The sequence below is a fragment of the Lithobates pipiens genome, unplaced genomic scaffold, assembly GCF_037356315.1.
Source record: "Lithobates pipiens isolate NorthernLeopardFrog02 unplaced genomic scaffold, aLitPip1_a1.2 Scaffold_16, whole genome shotgun sequence".
NCBI classification, from domain to species: Eukaryota; Metazoa; Chordata; class Amphibia; order Anura; family Ranidae; genus Lithobates; species Lithobates pipiens.
In genome coordinates this window covers 610,119,449-610,138,587 of record NW_027507748.1, presented here as the reverse complement: position 1 = coordinate 610,138,587, position 19,139 = coordinate 610,119,449, and the positions used below count along the sequence as shown (strand labels likewise).

Here is a 19,139-nt window from a genome sequence, read left to right as displayed (position 1 = left end):
GACACTTGTCACGTCACGGATTTTCACTTGCCACGTCACCTGCCACGTTATGGATTGTCACTTGCCACATCCAGGTTGTCACTTGCCATGTCACCTGCCACACGTTATGGATTGTCACTTGCCACGTCCCGGGTTGTCACTTGCCACGTCGCCTGCCACACATTATGGATTGTCATTTGCCACGTCATGGATTTTCACTTGCCACGTCACCTGCCACACGTTACGTATTGTCACTTGCCACGTCGCCTGCCACACATTATGGATTCTCACTTGCTCTGCCACTTTCCTGCTGTGTCACTGAGTCAGGCAGCAGATTATCAGTCAGACAGCAGAGAGATAATGTCAGCTCTCTGCTTCCTGGCTGCCTGCCCAGTCAGGGGGGAACTGCACTGCAGGGATGCAGGGCGGCCAGAGATGATGTCATCTCTATGCTCCCCGCCTGTCAGCTCCCTGATTGGCCAGCCCACTCTCTCACCAGCGAACTGGCCACTCTCATCCGCCTCCCACGGATCCTCTGACCGCCCGCTCTCACTCACTGAGCCGCCTGTGGACCACCCGCGGAGCCGCGGACTACCCGCGGAGCCGCCCGTGGACCACCCGCGGAGCCGCGGACTACCCGCGGAGCCGCCCGCGGACTACCCGCGGACCACCCGCGGAGCCGCCCGCGGACCACCCGCGGAGCCGCGGACTACCCGCGGACCTCCCGCGGAGCCGCGGACTACCCGCGGACCTCCCGCGGAGCCGCCGGCTATCTCCCGCGGAGCCGTGGCGCCTGTCCTCACCGGGCCCCACTTGACTGCGGGCCCCATAGCGCCCGCATGTGTTGCTATGGCGGTAGTTCCGCCACTGATCTTAGAGTTAAAACCCTGGGATTGTGTATTCATACATAAATAAGGATTGAGAAGAAGCTTTCTGTTCCCAGCTTGCCTTTTGGGATGATTTGCTGGATGCTTGGAATGCTTGAAATTTGAAAAGTTACAAAAAAGATTTACTACTACTCTGCAAATTCTAAGCAGGACTAAAAGCATAATTTTTTTTTCATTTTGGATAGAGTAAGAGAGGGTTATGGCTAGGGATGGCCTTGCGGTTCGCCCGGCGGTCGGTTTGCGGCAAATTTTGCGTGTTCGCGATTCGCCAAACCGGCGGACTTCTGGCGCTGTTTGCATAGCAGACATATGCGTTTACATTGTGAAAGAACTTTTACCCATGATGACACATCCATCATGGGGTACAGGACAGCCAATTGAGACATTTCAGCACATGGACAATTGGACATTACCCCTACCTCATAAATAGACCTTATCTGGCGGCCATTTTACATTCTGTCAGCAGCACAGCAGTCAGCAGCAGTGCACCAGTACCCTATATACTGTACACCTACACCAGTCCTTAAAAGGACTTTTGTGGACCTAATAGCTAGTGATTTGTGTCACTACAGTCTGTTCCTGCTCCACACAGCAACCTCTCCCTAGTATTTGAAAAATCACTAGCTACTAGGTCCACAAAGGTCCTTTTATATGTGTACAGTATATAGGGTTGTATACGTATAATATACTTTCTTTCAAATATAGAAAGCATATTATATATCATGGTGCTGGTGTCAGTGCTCTTTATCACGGTGCTGGTGTCAGTGCTCTCTATCACAGTGCTGGTGTGGTGTCAGTGCTCTCTATCTCAGTGCTGGTGTCAGTGCTCTCTATCATGGCGCTGGTGTCAGTGCTCTCTATTATGGCGCTGGTGTCAGTGCTCTCTATCACGGGGCTGGTGTGGTGTCAGTGCTCTCTATCTTGGTGCTGATGTCAGTGCTCTCTATCTTGGTGCTGATGTCAGTGCTCTCTATCTCAGTGCTGGTGTCAGTGCTCTCTTTCGCGGTGCTGGTGTCAGTGCTCTCTATCACCGTGCTGGTGTCAGTGCTCTCTATCACTGTGCTGGTGTCAGTGCTCTCTATCACGGTGCTGGTGTCAGTGCTGTCTATCTCGGTGCTGGTGTCAGTGCTGTCTATCTCGGTGCTGGTGTCAGTGCTCTCTATCACGGTGCTGGTGTCGGTGCTCTCTATCACGGTGCTGGTGTCAGTGCTCTCTATCTCGGTGCTGGTGTCAGTGCTCTCTATCTCAGTGCTGGTGTCAGTGCTCTCTATCTCTGTGCTGGTGTCAGTGCTCTCTATCTCGGTGCTGGTGTCAGTGCTCAGTCTCTATCGCGGTGCTGGTGTCAGTGTTCTATCTCAGTGCTGGTATCAGTGAGGGAGATAGCAGCGGAGAAGCCAATCAGTAGGCAGTGCCAGCACCATGGCTGAGGATCAGCACTGGACTGGCACCTCCGGACCACCGCAGTGGAGCCCTGCATAGGTGGGGGTAAGGGCCGGGCAAAGGGAGGGGCTCAAACACAGGTTGGCTCACTGGGACACTGGCACAGGACTGTGCTGCCCTGACTGTGGCACTGATCATCTCCTGCACCCCCTTCATAGCCTGCCCTGACCTTGCCTCTCCTCCATGGCCTTCATACGCTCCTGAATTGTCAAAATTTCACAGATAAAAAAAGAATGCTTGTCGTTGTTGATCCCAGATTCACTTAATACTTCTGGTATGTCAGTGCCCATGTTGTGGGACTATGTGTGCACAGCTAGTAAGCATTTTGTGGCTGAAAATATGACCTGGAGGTTTTTAAGGTTCGCCTGCCATTAAAGTCAATGGGGTCCGCCGCAAACTTTGCCTGTACGGCTTATTTGTGTCTTATTTGAGAGGTTTCCTATTACGTCCTATCAAAAAGCCAAAACAGTAAGTGTCAGAAAATCTCTGTAAAGTGAGAGAATTCCTGGTTGTCACCAGGACTAGTGTCCACATTGGTAAATATCACCACTATTCCTGTTCTGGGGACAATCCAAAGTTTGGGATTTTCTTTTACTTTCACTTTTGGAGATAATAGGAACCAGGGGGGAACCAGCCTGTCTGTACCTATCATCACCATGATGTAAGAGATTTTGGATCTTCTACACTGTTTTTCCATTAATAAAAGGTGTTATTCGGAGTGCGGCCGTTCAGCTGTTTTCTTAAATTTTTCGACACCATTGCAAGCTTGCACCTGAAGTTGTGAGTGGGGAGGGCGATTATTATGCCGCGTACACACAATCAAACAATGGGGTGGAAAAGTCTTGTAAACTCAAGTCTGCCGGACAATCCCCCCGTGTGTAGCCTCCGGCGGACTTTTTTTACCCGAAAGTACGGTGGACTTAGAAAGTAGTTTTGCACTCCAATCTTCCTGCCGGACTTGCATTTCGACGGACAATCTGGCCGTGTGTATGCCAGTCCGCCGTACTTTTGAAATGAATGGACTTTTCCCGCCCGGAGAAAAGTCTGCTCATTTTGAGCACGTCTCCAGGTAGGCGGGGCCCGCAAAGGATGCGTTGCTGGCCCCGCCACCTGGTATGGACTTAAAGGGGAACCCCAAAGCCGATAAAAATCGGCGTGGGGGTCTCCCCCAGGTCCACATCAGACCCTTGTCCGAGCACGCTACCCGGCCGGCCAGGAAATGGGGGGACGAGCGAGCGCCCCCCCCCCTCCTGAGCCATACCAGGGCACATGCACTCAACATGGGGGGTGCCGCCCCCCCCACCCCAAAGCACCTTGTCCCCATGTTGATGAGGACAAGGGCCTCTTTCCGACAACCCTGGCTGTTGGTTGTCGGGATCTGCGGGCAGGGGGCTTATCAGAATCCGAGAGCCCCCTTTAATAAGGGGGCCCCCAGATACCGGCCCCCCACCCTATGTGAATGAGTATGGGGTACAATGTACCCCTACCCATTCACTTGTAAAATAAAGTACAAAAAAACACAACACACAAGGGTTAAAATAGTTTATTGCACAGCTCCGGGGGTCTTCTCGCCGGACTCCTCCGCTATCTTCTGCTAGCTTTTTTACTAGTGAGGGAGCCCGGCTTTCTTCCTCGCCGCTGCCCTCTTCTTCTGACTTCGGGGGTCTTGTCCCCCTCTTCGGGTTCTTCTGCCGGGCCACCGCGCCTTCTTCTAGCTCTTTTACAGGCGGTGGCCCGGTCTTCTGTCGCCGCTGTCATCGCCGCCGCTAGTAAAAGAGCTAGCAGAAGATAGCGGAGGAGTCCGGCGAAGACCCCCGAAGACGGAAGACCCCCGGAGCTGTGCAATAAACTATTTTAACCCTTGTGTGTTGTGTTTTTTTGTACTTTATTTTACAGGTGAATGGGTAGGGGTACATTGTACCCCATACTCATTCACATAGGGTGGGGGGCCGGTATCCGGGGGCTCCCTTATTAAAGGGGGCTCCAGGATTCCGATAAGCACTCCCGCCCGCAGACCCCGACAACCAACGGCCAGGGTTGTTGGGAAACAAGGTGCTTTGGGCACACCCCCATGTTGAGGGTACGCGGCCTGGTACGGCTCAGGAGGGGGGCCTCTCGCTTGTCCCCCCCTTTCCTGGCCGGCCGGGTAGCGTGCTCGGACAAGGGTCTGATGTGGACCTGGGGGGGGACCCCCACGCCGTTTTTTTCGGCGTTGGGGTTCCCCTTTAAGTCCATACCAGGTGGCGGGGCCAGTGACGCATCCTTCGCGGGCCCCGCCTACCTGGAGATGTGCTCAAAATGAGTGGACTTTCCTCCGCGTGTGTGGGCGAGTCCATTCATTTCAAAAGTACGGCGGATAGTCCGGCAGATAGTCCGGCGGACTTAGTACGCCGTATTAGTCCGCTGAAAAAGTGCCGTGTGTGGGCAAGTAGCCCGTTCGGAAAGTCCGGCGGACAGTCCGGCGGGAAGTCTGCCGGACTAAGTCCGCCGGATAGTCCGCTACGTGTGTATGCGGCATTAGAGTCACCAACATGCTTGGAGTGGCATCGCTACCTCATAGAAAGTCAGAGTATGCAAATAAGAATGGCAAGTTAAAAATCTTTTTGGGGGTGCAGGGCCAAGATCCACATGTGAGAAGACACACTTCTCGTTGCTCCCATGGCTGATCCTGTGTTTGATACTCTCCCCGGTCTGCAACACCTGTTTTGAACTGTGGAGAGCGATCTGTGTGCTCCCTGGAGCCTGCTAACTCTGCCGATTTGCTCACTGACATCCTGCTCTGCTGCCATGACCAGAATAAAGAAGGAGGGTGGAGTGGTCTCTTACCCCCAACATAGCACCCCTGCTCTGGCACAGCAAACCCCACGTGGAGCTGAGAAGCTTAAGGGCAAGGAGGCTGGAAACTCTAAATCTATAAGTGCAAAGTCTCAAGGTAAGGACTACACCAGAGACATATTATATTATGCCCAAAATCTGGCACTTCCCTGTGCACAGTCTAATAGCCCTAAGGAGCTTGCAGCAGACATGCTGGATGTGGAGGAGGGTCAGACACCTGGGGCAGAGGCAATCTTTGGTGAGCAGGAGGATCAGTCTCAGGATGAAATGGATGAGAACCCCTCAAAGCAAGAGCAACCTACACTCTGGTAAATCCTGAAAGTGGTTAATAAGCGTGCTGCATCAGTCGATAAGCTGAAAACACATCTGGGCAGCCCATCAGATGATGTTGCCTTGATATGACAAGACCTTGAGAAAATTAGGGCGTACACGACACCTACGGAAGGCCACATCAGGGAGTTAGAGGAAAAACTCCCACCACTCCTGCATGACTCTCAGACAACTAAGCAAGTGGATCTTCCAGAGAAAGCCAAGGGCCACAACCCCATGGACATTGTTGAGTGTTGGCTTCTCAATATCTTTAGCAAAGATGCCTTTGCACCTCACTTCTTGGTGGAATGGGCCTACCAGGTCCCTGCAAACGGCAATCCTCTTATGCCGCATACACACGGTCTGAGAATCCGTCGGAATGCGTCTTATCGGACCGTGTCGTCAGATAATCCGACTATGTGTGGTATGCATCGGACTGATTCTGTCCGAATCTCCGTCGGACCCAATTTTCCAACATGTTGGAAATATTTCCCGACCAACTGGGCCGGTCGGACATACTCCGATCCTGTGTAGCGAATTTTGATCGGACCAAGTGCCACGCATGCTCAGATCAAATTCCTACATCAAAGCTATTGGCTACTTGCCTGAATGTAGTCCCATCGTAACGAAATTACGTCACCGCGTTCTTGGCAACCGCTAAATCAGACAACTTGGCCCGACTGTGTGTATGCAACAGTTTCGGACACAATCCGTCGGACTAAATCCGACGGACAAAATCCGACGGATTTGGTTGGCAAAATCTCCGACCGTGTGTACGTGGGCTTAGACTTATGCTGGTACGACTACTTAATAACCGAGATAGAGAGGCAGTGCTGCAGCTGGCACGTGAACATTGCAATATTCACTACAATGGGGTCAGAGTCTCGTTCTACCCAGACTTTTTAGCTGGGGTCCAGAGAAGCAGAGCAAAATTCACAGAAGTCAAGAAACTACTGCAGCGCCTCCAAGCCACATATGCCGTGCTATACCCAGCGAGGCTCCACATAACATCTGGCGTCCAGGCACACTTCTTTGAATTGGCTTCTGACTGGATCAGCGCACATGAGGCGGATCTCCGTCGTCGTCCTAATGCAGAGAATAAATTTTGATCCACAGTGTTTTTACAGTAAGGCTATCATTTCAGTTTGAATATAACTATGGGTGCCAAGTATTTTTTTTCTGAAATAAAACTCACCCCAAGTGGGGGGACTGGGGAGGTTCAGTTTCCCTTTTTCTTCAGACCATGCAACGGATTCACTTATGAAAACTGCATCTTTCGTTTTTCTTTCCCCCAAGATCTTGTCAACTTGAGCTGCATGGACAGTGAGCATCTACTTTTGTGAGAGCTGTTTGGCAGTGGATATGCCTGTTGCAATCTATGCTGCCAGATCTTCATGTTACCTATGCTCTGAGAAGAGACTACAGAGATTTTGGAGGTTTCCATGGGTGCTGTTGTGCCGCACATTTCACCCCTGTTACTGTCTGTTGACATTGCAGGATAGTCCTCTCTACTACGTGTTGCAAAACTTGACCTCTTGCAGATCGACTTATGTTACTCCAAGGAGTTACAGTGACCTCTTTGGCTCCGTTCTACACTGTACTTTACAAGATGCATACATTGATCCTGGCTGAATTTATCTTTAACTGAAGTCAAATTATGGGAGTGCTCATCATCTTGTGGAATGTGTGGGGTATCCATGACCCCTTAAAGAGATCAGTGATTATCACCAGTTTCCATAAATATCACCCGGGTATTTATGGCCTTAAAGAAACTCACCTCACTAAGGACACAATGTCCTGCTTACAGTATGCTTGGACAAACTGGTCCTATTATTCCACCCACACCTCTTATTCCAGAGGGGTGAGTGTTTTGATACAGTGCTCCCGTGTGTTTCAGGAAATTGATGCATTGGCAGATGGGGAGGGTAGATAAGTATTTTTACACTGTCATATATTTACTGTACAATGTTTTATAGCTGTGGTCTATATTCAACCTCCCTTTACTAGGGAAGTGCTGCAATCCTTATTGGCTTACCTGCTGGACAAATGTTATCTCCCTCTCCTACTGATGGGAGACTTTAATTGTTATCTCCACCCTTTCTCTAGACAAACACCCTTCTCCTCCTTTAGGAGCCAATGATAGGGATACTGTCCTATATAGGTTCATGCAAGAGATGGGCTGGATTGACTTCTGGTGTGCTCGACACCCTCATGAGAAACAATTCTCCTGTCTCACATTTACCTGTCCCAGGTCGACCTCTGCCTGGGTACCCCCTCTTTGCTGCCTCTCCCTACTGATATCGGGTACACTCCTAGAGGAATATTGTGCCACTCCCCCTTGGTACTGCATTTGGAAGTAAGGCCCACAATGACCCTTGTGCATACCCCTTGGAAGCTCAATGCTTTTTGGCTTAACCTCTTCCCTTCTCATGTTAATATGAACAGGTCTATTGAGGACTTTATTGTGGCTCATGAAAATCACTCAAATATAATGCAGAGTTGGGAGGCCTTTAAGACACTCCTATGAGACATTTTCATAGCCCAAATTAATAGTTAAGCGTAACACCAGTGGTCTGCGCGTCGAGCTTAAACAGCAGGTACGCTAACTGGACATAGTTAGTCAGGTTGAAAAAAGACGCAAGTCCATCTAGCTCAACCAATATATAAAAAAAACACAACCATACAATCCTGTATACACAATCCTATACCCATAGTTTATCCAAAGGAAGGCAAAAAACCCCAGCAAAGCATGATCCGATTTTCTACAGCATTGGAAAAATGTCCTGCTTGATCCCCTGGGAGGCAATCGGATATTCCCTGGATCAACTTTACCTATAAATGTTAGTACCCAGTTATATTCTGTACACCTAGGAAAGAATCCAGGCCTTTTTAATGCAATCTACTGAGCTGGCCATAACCACCTCTGGAGGGAGTCTATTCCACATTTTCACATCTCTTAGTGTGAAGAAACCTTGGCGGTTATTTACGAAAGGAAAATCCACTTTGCGCTACAAGTGCGAAGTACACTTGATATTGCACTGAAAGTGCAGTCGCTGTAAATCTGAGGGGTTGATCTGAAATGTGCTCTGCTGATTTTATTATCCAATCATCTGCAAGCTAAAATGCAGTTTTTTTATTTTCCTTGCATATCCCCCTCAGATCTACAGTGACTGCACTTCCAAATGCACTTTCAGTGCGATTTCAAATTCACTTTGCACCTGTAGTTTGCACTTGTAGTGCAAAGTGGATTTGCCTTTAGTAAATAACCCCCTTGTGTTGATAGATATGATCCCTCAGCAGAGTCCTTGGGATTATCCGCTTACGATGCATTAGACCATTTGGTATCATCCTTGGCAGACGGCAGGCTTCTTACCACTCCAGATTCCATAATTGTGGAACTTTTCTCCTTTTATTCTTCTCTATACCATCCAACACACAGGCACACCTGAAGATATCTTAACCCATTTGAATGGTATACGCTTACCGGAACTGTCCAAGTGAAACCGAAGAATGCTTGATTCCCCCTTAACTTTGAAGGAATTACAGATGGTAACTGCCGCTCTCCCTAACTGCAGGGTGATGATGGCCTACGATTAGGGGTCTATAAGCAATATGGGGAGAGGAAATTACCATTCCCACTAAAGGTGTTTAATACTGCTAGAAAAGGTGTGACTTTACCATATTCTGTGACGAAAGCCAATATCATCCTGTGGAAAATGGGCAAGGACCCTATTGAACCAGTGTCTTATAGGCTGATCTCCCTACTCCAAAGTGACATCAAAATCTTAGCAAAAGTGTTGGCCCTATTTTTCAATAAGGTTATCTCATCGATTATATACCCGGATTAATCCGGGTTTTATGCTCCAAAAGTCCACAACTGTCAACTTCTGTAGGCCCCAGTTCCAGTTGCCCCTTTATTTAAATACCTGGACATACAGTTTACACCTTTGTGCACATTTTTCTCTGCCAATTTCTATGCTATTTTTATATATTCAGCTCAAACATGTTATAGTGGCTCAGAGCCCATCAGTGGAGTAGCATCAATACCTAACGCCAGTGTTTAATTTGATGGCCAATACAGTCTCTACTAGGGGCTTTATTTCCTGTTGCTATGCCATGCTGTTAAGGGTGTTCCTGAAATCATTCCTCTTGACTGCAGAAAGGAGGTGGGAGATGGACCTTGGACCATTTGTGGTAGATCAGTGGGAGTAAGCTCTTCAGGCAGTACCCCAATGTTCCCTTAACATGGTCCAAAGACTCATGCAATTATGTATACTCCTGAGAGTTCATTACACAAAATGGCCATACTAGATACTCAGACTTGCAGTAAGTCACAGGGATCTGATTAATTTAACTTGGCAGTGTCCCAAATTACATAATTAATGGGTAAGGGTAATGGTAATGAACACTCTGAATATTGCATTGAAGATCTCTGTCCTTGACCCTAAACCATGTCTTCTGGGCATTTTAGACGATTTCCAATTACAGGCTCCTATTAGAGAAGTGGTGGCTAGAGCCCTTTTTCAAGCCCGAAGAATTATACTTAGGTATTGGAAGTCTGCTGGTTCTCCTTCCCAGAAGGAGTGGGTTCAGTGTATGCATTAAGCCTCATACACATCAGATTGTTGGCCAACAAAGCTCCAGACTTTTGTCTAAAGGCGTGTGCCAAGAACCTGTTTTGCATACAAACAGTACACAATTGTCGGCCACCAAACATGAACATAGTGGCATACTACGTGGAATTTTTCAGCTCTTGAGCGTCATCCTTTGGGCACCTTCTGCTAATGTTGTGTTTGGTGAGCCTTGATTCTGAGCATGCGTGTTTGTACTTTCAACTTTTGTGTGACAAACTTGTGTACACACGATAGGAAAATCTGTCAACAGACCGTTGTCCGCCGAAAATTTACTAGCCTCCCATTCAACGTTTTGTTGGAGGAAAGTTGGACAACAATTGTCTCATGGAGTGTACTAACAGTCGGATTTTAGGCCAACAGTCTGTCATCACACAATTCCCTGCCAAAAATCTGATCGTGTGTATGAGGCTTTAGACTGGAAGTACATCCACCAGCATAGGGGATGCTCCTGTATATTTGATCATTTAAGATGCTATAGGTTTGGCAGATCCTCAGGCCTTGCAATAAAAATCTGGTTTACCACTGACCACCCTAGACTCACCTTTAACCACTTGCCGACCGCCGCACGACGATGTACGTCGACAGAATGGCACGGGCAGGCATAAGGGCTTACATGTACGTCCTTGCCTGCCCGCCGGTCGGGGGCCCGATCGGGCCCCCGCCCGGTGCCTGCGGCGGTCGGTATTCGTTCGGGAGCGATCCCGGACGAGGGGACGGCCATTCATTCATGGCCACCCCCTCGCGATCGCTCCCGACGAATGAAAATGTCCCGTGACATCACTTCCTCTCCTGTAATGTAAACACAGGAGAGGAAGTGATGTATTCTCTCCTCCGTGTCGGTATTTTTCGTTCCGGCACCGAGGAGAGAGGTTCGGTGAGTTGCACCAACACACCACACATACAGTAGAACATGCCAGGCACACTCACACCCCCCCTTTACCCCCCAATTACCCCTGCCCCCCCAGTCACAGTGACACCAATTGCTTTTTTTTTTTTGCATTGGTGTCATTTGTGACTGTAATAACTGTTAGGGCAGTTAGGGTTAGCCCCCTTTAGTTCTAATGTGCCCCCCTAACCCCCCCAATAAAGGTTTAACCCCGTGATCACCCCCCGTCGCCAGTGTCACTAAGGCTGGGTTCACATTGCAGCGGTTTATGAGAACGAATGTGATTCGCACCGCACTGCAGTGCAAATCACATCCGATCTCTGTGCGATTCGAGTTCAGCCATACAGATAGTATGGCTGAATTTGTGTCGCACCCGCCGCAAATTCGCACGGGACCCTTTTTTTGGCCCGCAGCAGAATCGGATCGCATGGGTGTTCACACCATGCGATCCGAGTTTGCAGATCGCACTGCGATATGCGAACTGATCTGGGGGTGTCATTAACATTTCACTGACACTCCCAGCAGCTCGCATAGGGCAGTGTGAACTGCCGCCGGGAGGCATGCGATGCGGGAACCCGCCGCGGATTCATGGCGTTCCCGCATCGCTCCAGTGTGAACCCAGCCTAATAAGCGATAGTTTTTCTGATCGCTGTAGTAGTGTCACAGGTGACGCTAGTTAGGCAGGTAGGTATTTAGGTTCGCCGCAGCTTTTTATAGCGCCAGGGACCCCCATATACTACCGCATAAAGCCCCCTGATTGCCCCCTAGTTAACCCTTTCACCAGTGATCACCATATAACTGTTACAGGTGACGCTGGTTGGTTAGTTATTTTTTTTATAGTTTCAGGGCACCCGCCATTTATTACCTAGTCTCACTAGTGTACCCCTAAATTTAGGGGTGTCTACTTTCCAAAATGGGGTCATTTGGGGGGGGTTTGTGCCATCTTGGCATTTTATGGCCTTCAAAACTGTAACGCCCTTAGAAAGCCTGAAGGCGGTGCTTGGTTTTCGGGGCCCCGTACGCGGCTAGGCTCCCAAAAAGTCCCACATATGTGGTATCCCCGTACTCAGGAGAAGCAGCAGAATTTATTTTGGGGTGTCATTTCACATATGCCCATAGCATGTGTGAGCAATATATCATTTAGTGACAACTTTGTGTAAAAAAAAAATTTTTTTTTGTCATAATTCAATCGCTTGAGGCAAAAAAATAAAATATTCAATGGGCTCAACATGCCACTTATCAATTTCCTTAGGGTGTCTACTTTCCAAAATGGGGTCATTTGGGGGGGTTTTGTACTGCCCTGCCATTTTAGCACCTCAAGAAATGAGATAGGCAGTCGTAAACTAAAAGCTGCGTAAATTCCAGAAAACGTACCTTAGTTTGTAGATGTGACAACTTTTGCGCAAACCAATAAATATACAATTATTGACTTTTTTTTTACCAAAGACATGTGGCTGAATACATTTTGGCCTAAATATATGACTAAAATTGAGTTTATTGGATTTTTCTAATAACAAAAAGTAGAAAATATCATTTTTTTTCAAAATTTGCGGTCTTTTTACGTTTATATCGCAAAAAATAAAAATCGCAGAGGCAATCAAATACCATCAAAAGAAAGCTCTATTTGTGGGAAGAAAAGGACGCAAATTTTGTTTGGGTACAACATTGCATGACCGCGCAATTACCAGTTAAAGCAGCGCAGTGCCAAATTGTAAAAAGACCTCTGGTCATTTACCAGCAAAATGGTCCGGTCTGAAGGTGGTTAAAGTACTTTCCTTCCTCTTCTGTGACTGCTGACGTAAAATCCCCAATGCTTCTGAGTGTGGTGGTACACACCAATTACCGTCATCAGACACCAGCCGATGCTGAGCATTTTGTGGCAGGTGCCTGAGAGGGAGGAGCGGAGGAGGAAGTGCCATGAAGGTGAATATAAAGTGATAGGCATAAAGTGATGGGTGGGTAACTTTTAAAAAACATTGCCTTGAATGTGGAAGGTGTTGGGGTGGGGGTCACTTTTAATAGTTGATAGAAGTAATGAAGCAACAGCTATTCATGGAAGATGAAAACCTAGTTTGAAAACAGTACATCCCTGTAGATGAGCACCAGGCAGACACTTGAGAAAAGAGTGCAGTTTCATCCTCCATTTCTTCTGCTATATCATCATGCAGTTTCATACTAGTGACACTTAAAAAATACATATTTTATTGCTTCTTTTTACCTGCTCGTTCCTGTCATATTTATTCAAATGTAGCCTTTCTTGTGCTTTCTGCACGCCCTTTCGTGCTGAAGTGACACTTTGTTGTTACAGTGTTGCGCATTCATACATTTCATGCGGTAGCTCTCTGAAATGAGGCCTACTACTCTTCTTCCGGAACAGCGATCTGGAAGATGATTGCTCCTATTACCTGATTAGGTGTTTGTGTGATCTGACATCCCTGGAGCCAAGTTGAATAAACAAATCTGTGCTTTTTTTGCTCTTCATTTCACATGTTATGACATCGCAGAGTGCCTTCCGAGGCAATATTACCCTTCTGCTGCTGGCACGGCTCCTTTAGAATTCTTTGCGGCAACTGTAAATAATTGAAGAGCGTGTCATTCCCTATAGATTCTCTTCCTTGTTTATGAAGGCGTAGGTTTTCCATCCCTTGCTGGTGAAAGCATTTTTTTTTCCTTATGTTTTTCATGTCGTCTTGCCTTGTCAAAGTAGAGATGAATTCTGCTTTTAATTATGACTTTGCGCTCTAGAGCTGTCAGTTTAACCTGCCATGTATTTCCTCAGGCACACATCCTGTGTACAAGTTCGAAATGGCCGTGCAAAACTTTTTCATTGGCAAATAACTGGGGTATCAGGAAGAAAACAGTTTTCTAAAACAAAAAGTAGATATTTTAGTGATACTAAACTAGTTAGACTATTTACCTCTAACTAACTAACTCACTTAGTTAGACTAGTTACCTCTAAATTAAGTAAAAACATTTTTTCAAAGTCATCTTAGAGGTAATCTTACATAATTGAGTCAAAATATGTCAGCTTTTACTACTTTCCCAGGACAGACCAACGCAAGATGGACTCTGATTGCTTTGGATATTGCATTTTCCACTTGGTGCTTTGCTCTTGGACTGTGTTATTGGATAAGGCCTCTAGTAGAGTTATAAGAACTGTGACCTTCCTGTTTTTACCCCACAAGTTTATGGTGTACTTTAGAACAGATGCTGTGGCAGGTACAGCACTACAACAGATCTGTCCTACTTTGGATTTGCTCTGTACTATAAACTGTACAAACAAATGGCCACTGCCCTCACCTATAAGGGTACTTTCACACTGGGGCAGCAGGTCCGTTGGTGGTAAAGCTTTACTGTTTTTTTAGTGGTGCTTTTCAGCTGCTAGTGGGGCACTTTTAACCCCCGCTAGCTGCCGAAGAAAGGGTTAAAAGTGCCTGTGTTGCGGCACTTCCAAAGTGCTTTTCAGGTGCTTCAGAAGCGCTGCCCATTAATTTCAATGGGCAAGGGCGGTGTAGGAGCGCTGTATACATTGTTCCTACACTGCTCCAAAGATGCTGCTTGAAGAACTTTTTTTCCCATCCCACAAGCACACCCCCCCCCCCCCCCCTGGTGTGAAAGCACTGGAGGCATGAGAAGAGGTGCTTTTCAGATGCTTTACTGTGGCCATTTTTAGCGCTGAAATGCCTGAAAAGTGCCTCAGTGTTAAAGGGGTCTTACTGGCCTTTGCAGCAAGAAGTAGATGCAAGGGCAACGCATGCAAAACAAAACCAAAGAAATTCCCAGCTCAACTTACCGACCAGGTTGCCACCAACTAAATTATGCTGTCTAACAGTATGCGTTAAAAACAGGGGTTTAGTTTGCACACATTTGCAAATACATTTGCAAACTACAGAGCCCCTTCATGGCACCCCGGTATTTTCTGTAGTCCTAACTCTGAATGTTAGACAATTTAATTTGGTTGGTTACAGGCTGGTTGGTAAGTTGAGCTTGGAATTTCTTTGGTTTTGTTGTCCACTATAAACCCCATAGCAGTATATTGGGAAGAGCTGCAGCCAATTACAACAAACTGCTCAGCCTCCTAGCCTGGTGTCCTGCTATCCATTCTGGGAGCTCCCCGTCTGTCATTTGGGCAGTAGGGAAGACTCGGCAGATTATTTAAAAATCCATTTTGAGTGGAATTAATTTGACAGAGTCAAAAATATGTAATCTTTTGCGTTACTTTTCAAAAATATATACGTAAGAAACAACTGCTGTATTTACAATATACCACGCAATTCCTTTTGGAATTAATTTATTAGTGTTTTATGAGTTTTTAGCGTGCCATAGGCAAATAAACATTATGGCATAAGAAAATCCTTGCCCCTTAAAGTAGAGTTCTGCCTTCTCCTCAAAAAATTTAAAGTCAACAGCTACACATACTGTAGCTTCTGACTTTTAATATTAAGTTACTTACCTGTCCTGGAGTCCAGCGATGTCAGGAACCACTGCCGATGTTTCCATCAACTGACGAATGCTGCCGACGCAATTATCGGTAAGGGTACATGGCAGTGAAGCCTTTCAGCTTCACAGCAAGGCCCCTACTGCACATGCACGGCGTGCGGCTGCGCTCTCCTACTGGCCCGACAATAGAGCAGTAGGGGGCCCAACTTCTGATGTACCTAACCGCGGCGAGGTCCAACGGAAGTGGTGACAAGGTACCTGTCAAGAACACGTACCTGACACCAGAGTGGGGGAGGAGACATAAGTGAAAGTTCCACTTTTGGGTGGAACTCTACTTTAAATCGGAAAATTAACATGCTTGTTTTGCAAATATATATCAGTAAACCGATGCATATTTGGGGTCTCTAAATTTAGGAATGCATCTGGGAAATATTGCAGTGAACGTATTAGCAATAGTATTAGCTATTAAACACACTAACGTATGTTAACATATGTCTATGTATAATCATAAACACACATATTGTATTAATTTCTTGTACCAAATTAAAGCTTTAAATATACTGAAATAAGAGTGTGAAAATTTAGTAAATAAAGCATTTTACACATTTAAGAAATACTCTAAAAAAGAACAAATGACTGAAACCTTATAAAGTTGTCTCCCTCCAACTGCTTTTACTTTGCAGCCTCTAAAACCACTTTATCTCTATGGCGGTAAAGTTCTAACATAAATTAGATGAATACTACAATAAAGTTTACTTTCCCAAAGGCTTTCCTAAGAAGGAACTGGGAAAGCGACATAGAAGCAAGGGCCAAGCTTCAGCCCTCTAAAATCCCTTCCACTCAAGACTTGTGCCTCTGTTGCCTATCTGCAAACATAGATCTAACCTTCACATCTTAAGGCCCTGTATGATAATTCAGTATGCTGAAAACTGTCTGACATATTTTATTTTTATGCAGGGCCAAGCAAACCTATAACAAAACTCTACTAGAGCAAGTCCAGGAGATTGAGACCCGCTCCAAGGAGATGAGCAAGGCTGCCATGCGTGATTCTAATGGAAAAAGGTAAAAAAAAAAGGTTTTAACTACTTACTATAGAAACTTTATATACTTCCTGTACTATCCTCGTCTAGACACCAGAATAAATGCTTTATTCGTTTTATATTTTAATGTTTAGTATTTTTGAAAATTAAACTAAGTGGATCAGCATCAAGGCATTTTAATGCTATGTCTCATGGCTTCATCCGCAAGGTATAGCGCAAACCCCCCTTTCGTTACTTGCTCTGGTCCTACTGAGAGGCAAAAGGAGGAACACAAGTGCTTTTTAACTAAAATAAAGAAACTAGTATATTTTTAAATGCTTGGTTTTGATTTTTTATGATATAGTAGATAAAGAAGAATCAATTGGTAAGTATGTAGAAGCTTAAGATAAAACAAGAATCACGTTTTGATGTAATATTCTACTACGTTTCCTGCATCGATTGTCTTACACCTAAGCACTGCTGTGCTGAAAGACTAATTTTCTACTCATGTATATTTACACTTTTTAGCTTGTTATGCTTAAAATAATGCCTCCCAGCTTTTCAAAATAAATGGTTATATTGCATTACAGCCCAAGTTCACGCAAGCTCCAGTTTGGCCATATTTGGGCAAGTCACTCCCATTGTCATCAAGCCAGGGCTAAGCTGGCTGAAGGTCTTGAAGAGTAAAACTTTTCAAGGAGGAACTACAATGTACCTACTAAAGAAACAAAATCAATGAAATCATTAAATTGTAAAGATTTATCTACTGTCCATTCAGTGAAGGAACACATATTCTGCCCTGTACCTGATATCCACAAATACTGTATCTGTGCCCAGTATATAGCAGCATTCATACAGAAGAATAGAGGAGGTTTCAATTCCTATTAAAGTGATTGTAAACCCTCACATATACCCAGTCATGTGACTGGTCTCAACTAATACACAGAGACTAAACCAATCCTCTTACATAAGTTGTACCTGTTTATGTACAGCCAACTTTCCCCTACATCCATTCCAAGTGCAGCATTTACACAGGATCTCTCAGCTCTGAAATGCAGGGGGCTGGGAACTGAAGTTACATCAGTGAAAAGAGCTCTGAGAGCTGATTGGAGGGAAGGGACACACCCGATTCACGCAGCACACAGGAACGGGGTTAAGGCTGTCAAACATAGACTAGAAGTACACACTATAGAGGGATGTGATTTATTCATATTTAATTTCCGAGGTTTACATTCACTTTAAGACCTTCTCAGCTACATGAACTGACAGCTACAGGAAGAGCAGTGGACACACACAAGAACAAATGTACAATCCACAGCATGAAGGAATAGCAGAAAACGTTATCCTTCAGGATTTAGTAAACCACTTAAAGATTGAGCCTCTTTTTGAGATTTGATGTTAAAAACTTTATTTTTTGCTAAAAAAATTACATTAGAACCCCCAAACATTATACTTTTTTTCTAACACCCTAGAGAATAAAATGGCAGTCGTTGCAATACTTTCTGCCACACCGTATTTGCACAGTGGTGTTACAAGCGCACTTTTTTTGAAAAAAAAAAATATTTTTTAAATTAAAAAATAAGACAACAGTAAAGTTAGCCCAATTTTTTTTATATTGTGAAAGATAATGTTACGCCAAGTATATTGATACCCAACATGTCATGCTTCAAAATTGCGCCCGCTCGTGATATGGCGACAAGTTCTTACCCTTAAAAATCTCCATAGGCGACGTTTAAAAAATTCTACAGATTGCACGTTTTAAGTTACAGGGGAGGTCTAGGGCTAGAATTATTGCTCTTATCTACCGATCGTGGCGATACCTCACATGTGTGGTTTGAATATCGTTTTCATATACGGGCGCTACTCGTGTATGTGTTCGCTTCTGCACGCGAACCCGGCAGGACAGGGTGCGTTTAAAACATTTTTTTTTCTTATTTATTTTACCTTTTATTTTGTTATTTTTACAAAAATGTGTCACTTTTATTCCTATTACAAGGAATGTAAACATCCCTTGTAATAGAAAAAAGCATGACAGGACCTCTTAAATATGAGATCCGAGGTCAAAAAGACCTCAGATCTCATATGTACACTAAAATGCAATAAAAAAAAAATAGTTATTTAAAAAAAATGGCCCTTTAAGTGATGTTTTGACATCCCTTCCACCCTGCAATGTTATAGAGACTGGGGGGCCATCTTCCCCTTACTCGTCTCCATACCCAGCAAGGGTGAAGATCCGATCGCCTGCTGACAGCTCCGGTAAGAGGCAGAGGGCAGTGGAGCGCGGCAGGGGTGCCCCTCTCCCGCCGCAGATAAAAGTGATCTTGCGGCGAATCCGCGGCAGAGACCACTGTTATTGGAAAGCGGACCACTGGCCGAAGAAGATGATATCGGGGTTATGCCAGCTAGCTCCTGCCATAACAACGATATTCCTCTTCAAATTAAGGCAGTCCGGAAGTGGTTAAAGGATAATGAGCATATATTATCTATTTGAGATGCAGATGGTGATTACTGGAGTCTTTACATAGCAGAAACAGGGTTCTCAACACAGACATACAGTTTTCATTCAATGAACTGTGCAAGAAGATAAATGAAAAATTCAGTGACCAAAGCAGCCAATCAGACCTCACTTTTATCATAACAGACCAATAGAAGATGGGCTCTGATTTAGTGAGTACCGCATTTGAGGATTCTGAGACTTCTGTTCATACTG

At 45.7% G+C, this 19,139-nt stretch overlaps 1 protein-coding gene across 1 annotated transcript in view; it reads left to right on the top strand.

Annotated features, from left to right (window-relative positions):
* The window catches only part of ATP8A2 (ATPase phospholipid transporting 8A2), a 1,022,388-nt gene that overhangs the window by 958,241 nt on the left and 45,008 nt on the right, over positions 1 to 19,139 (top strand). The window contains exon 35 of the mRNA XM_077484049.1: positions 16,368 to 16,472. Coding sequence (XP_077340175.1) covers positions 16,368 to 16,472 — 105 coding nt within the window. The remainder of the gene's footprint in view (positions 1 to 16,367; positions 16,473 to 19,139) is intronic.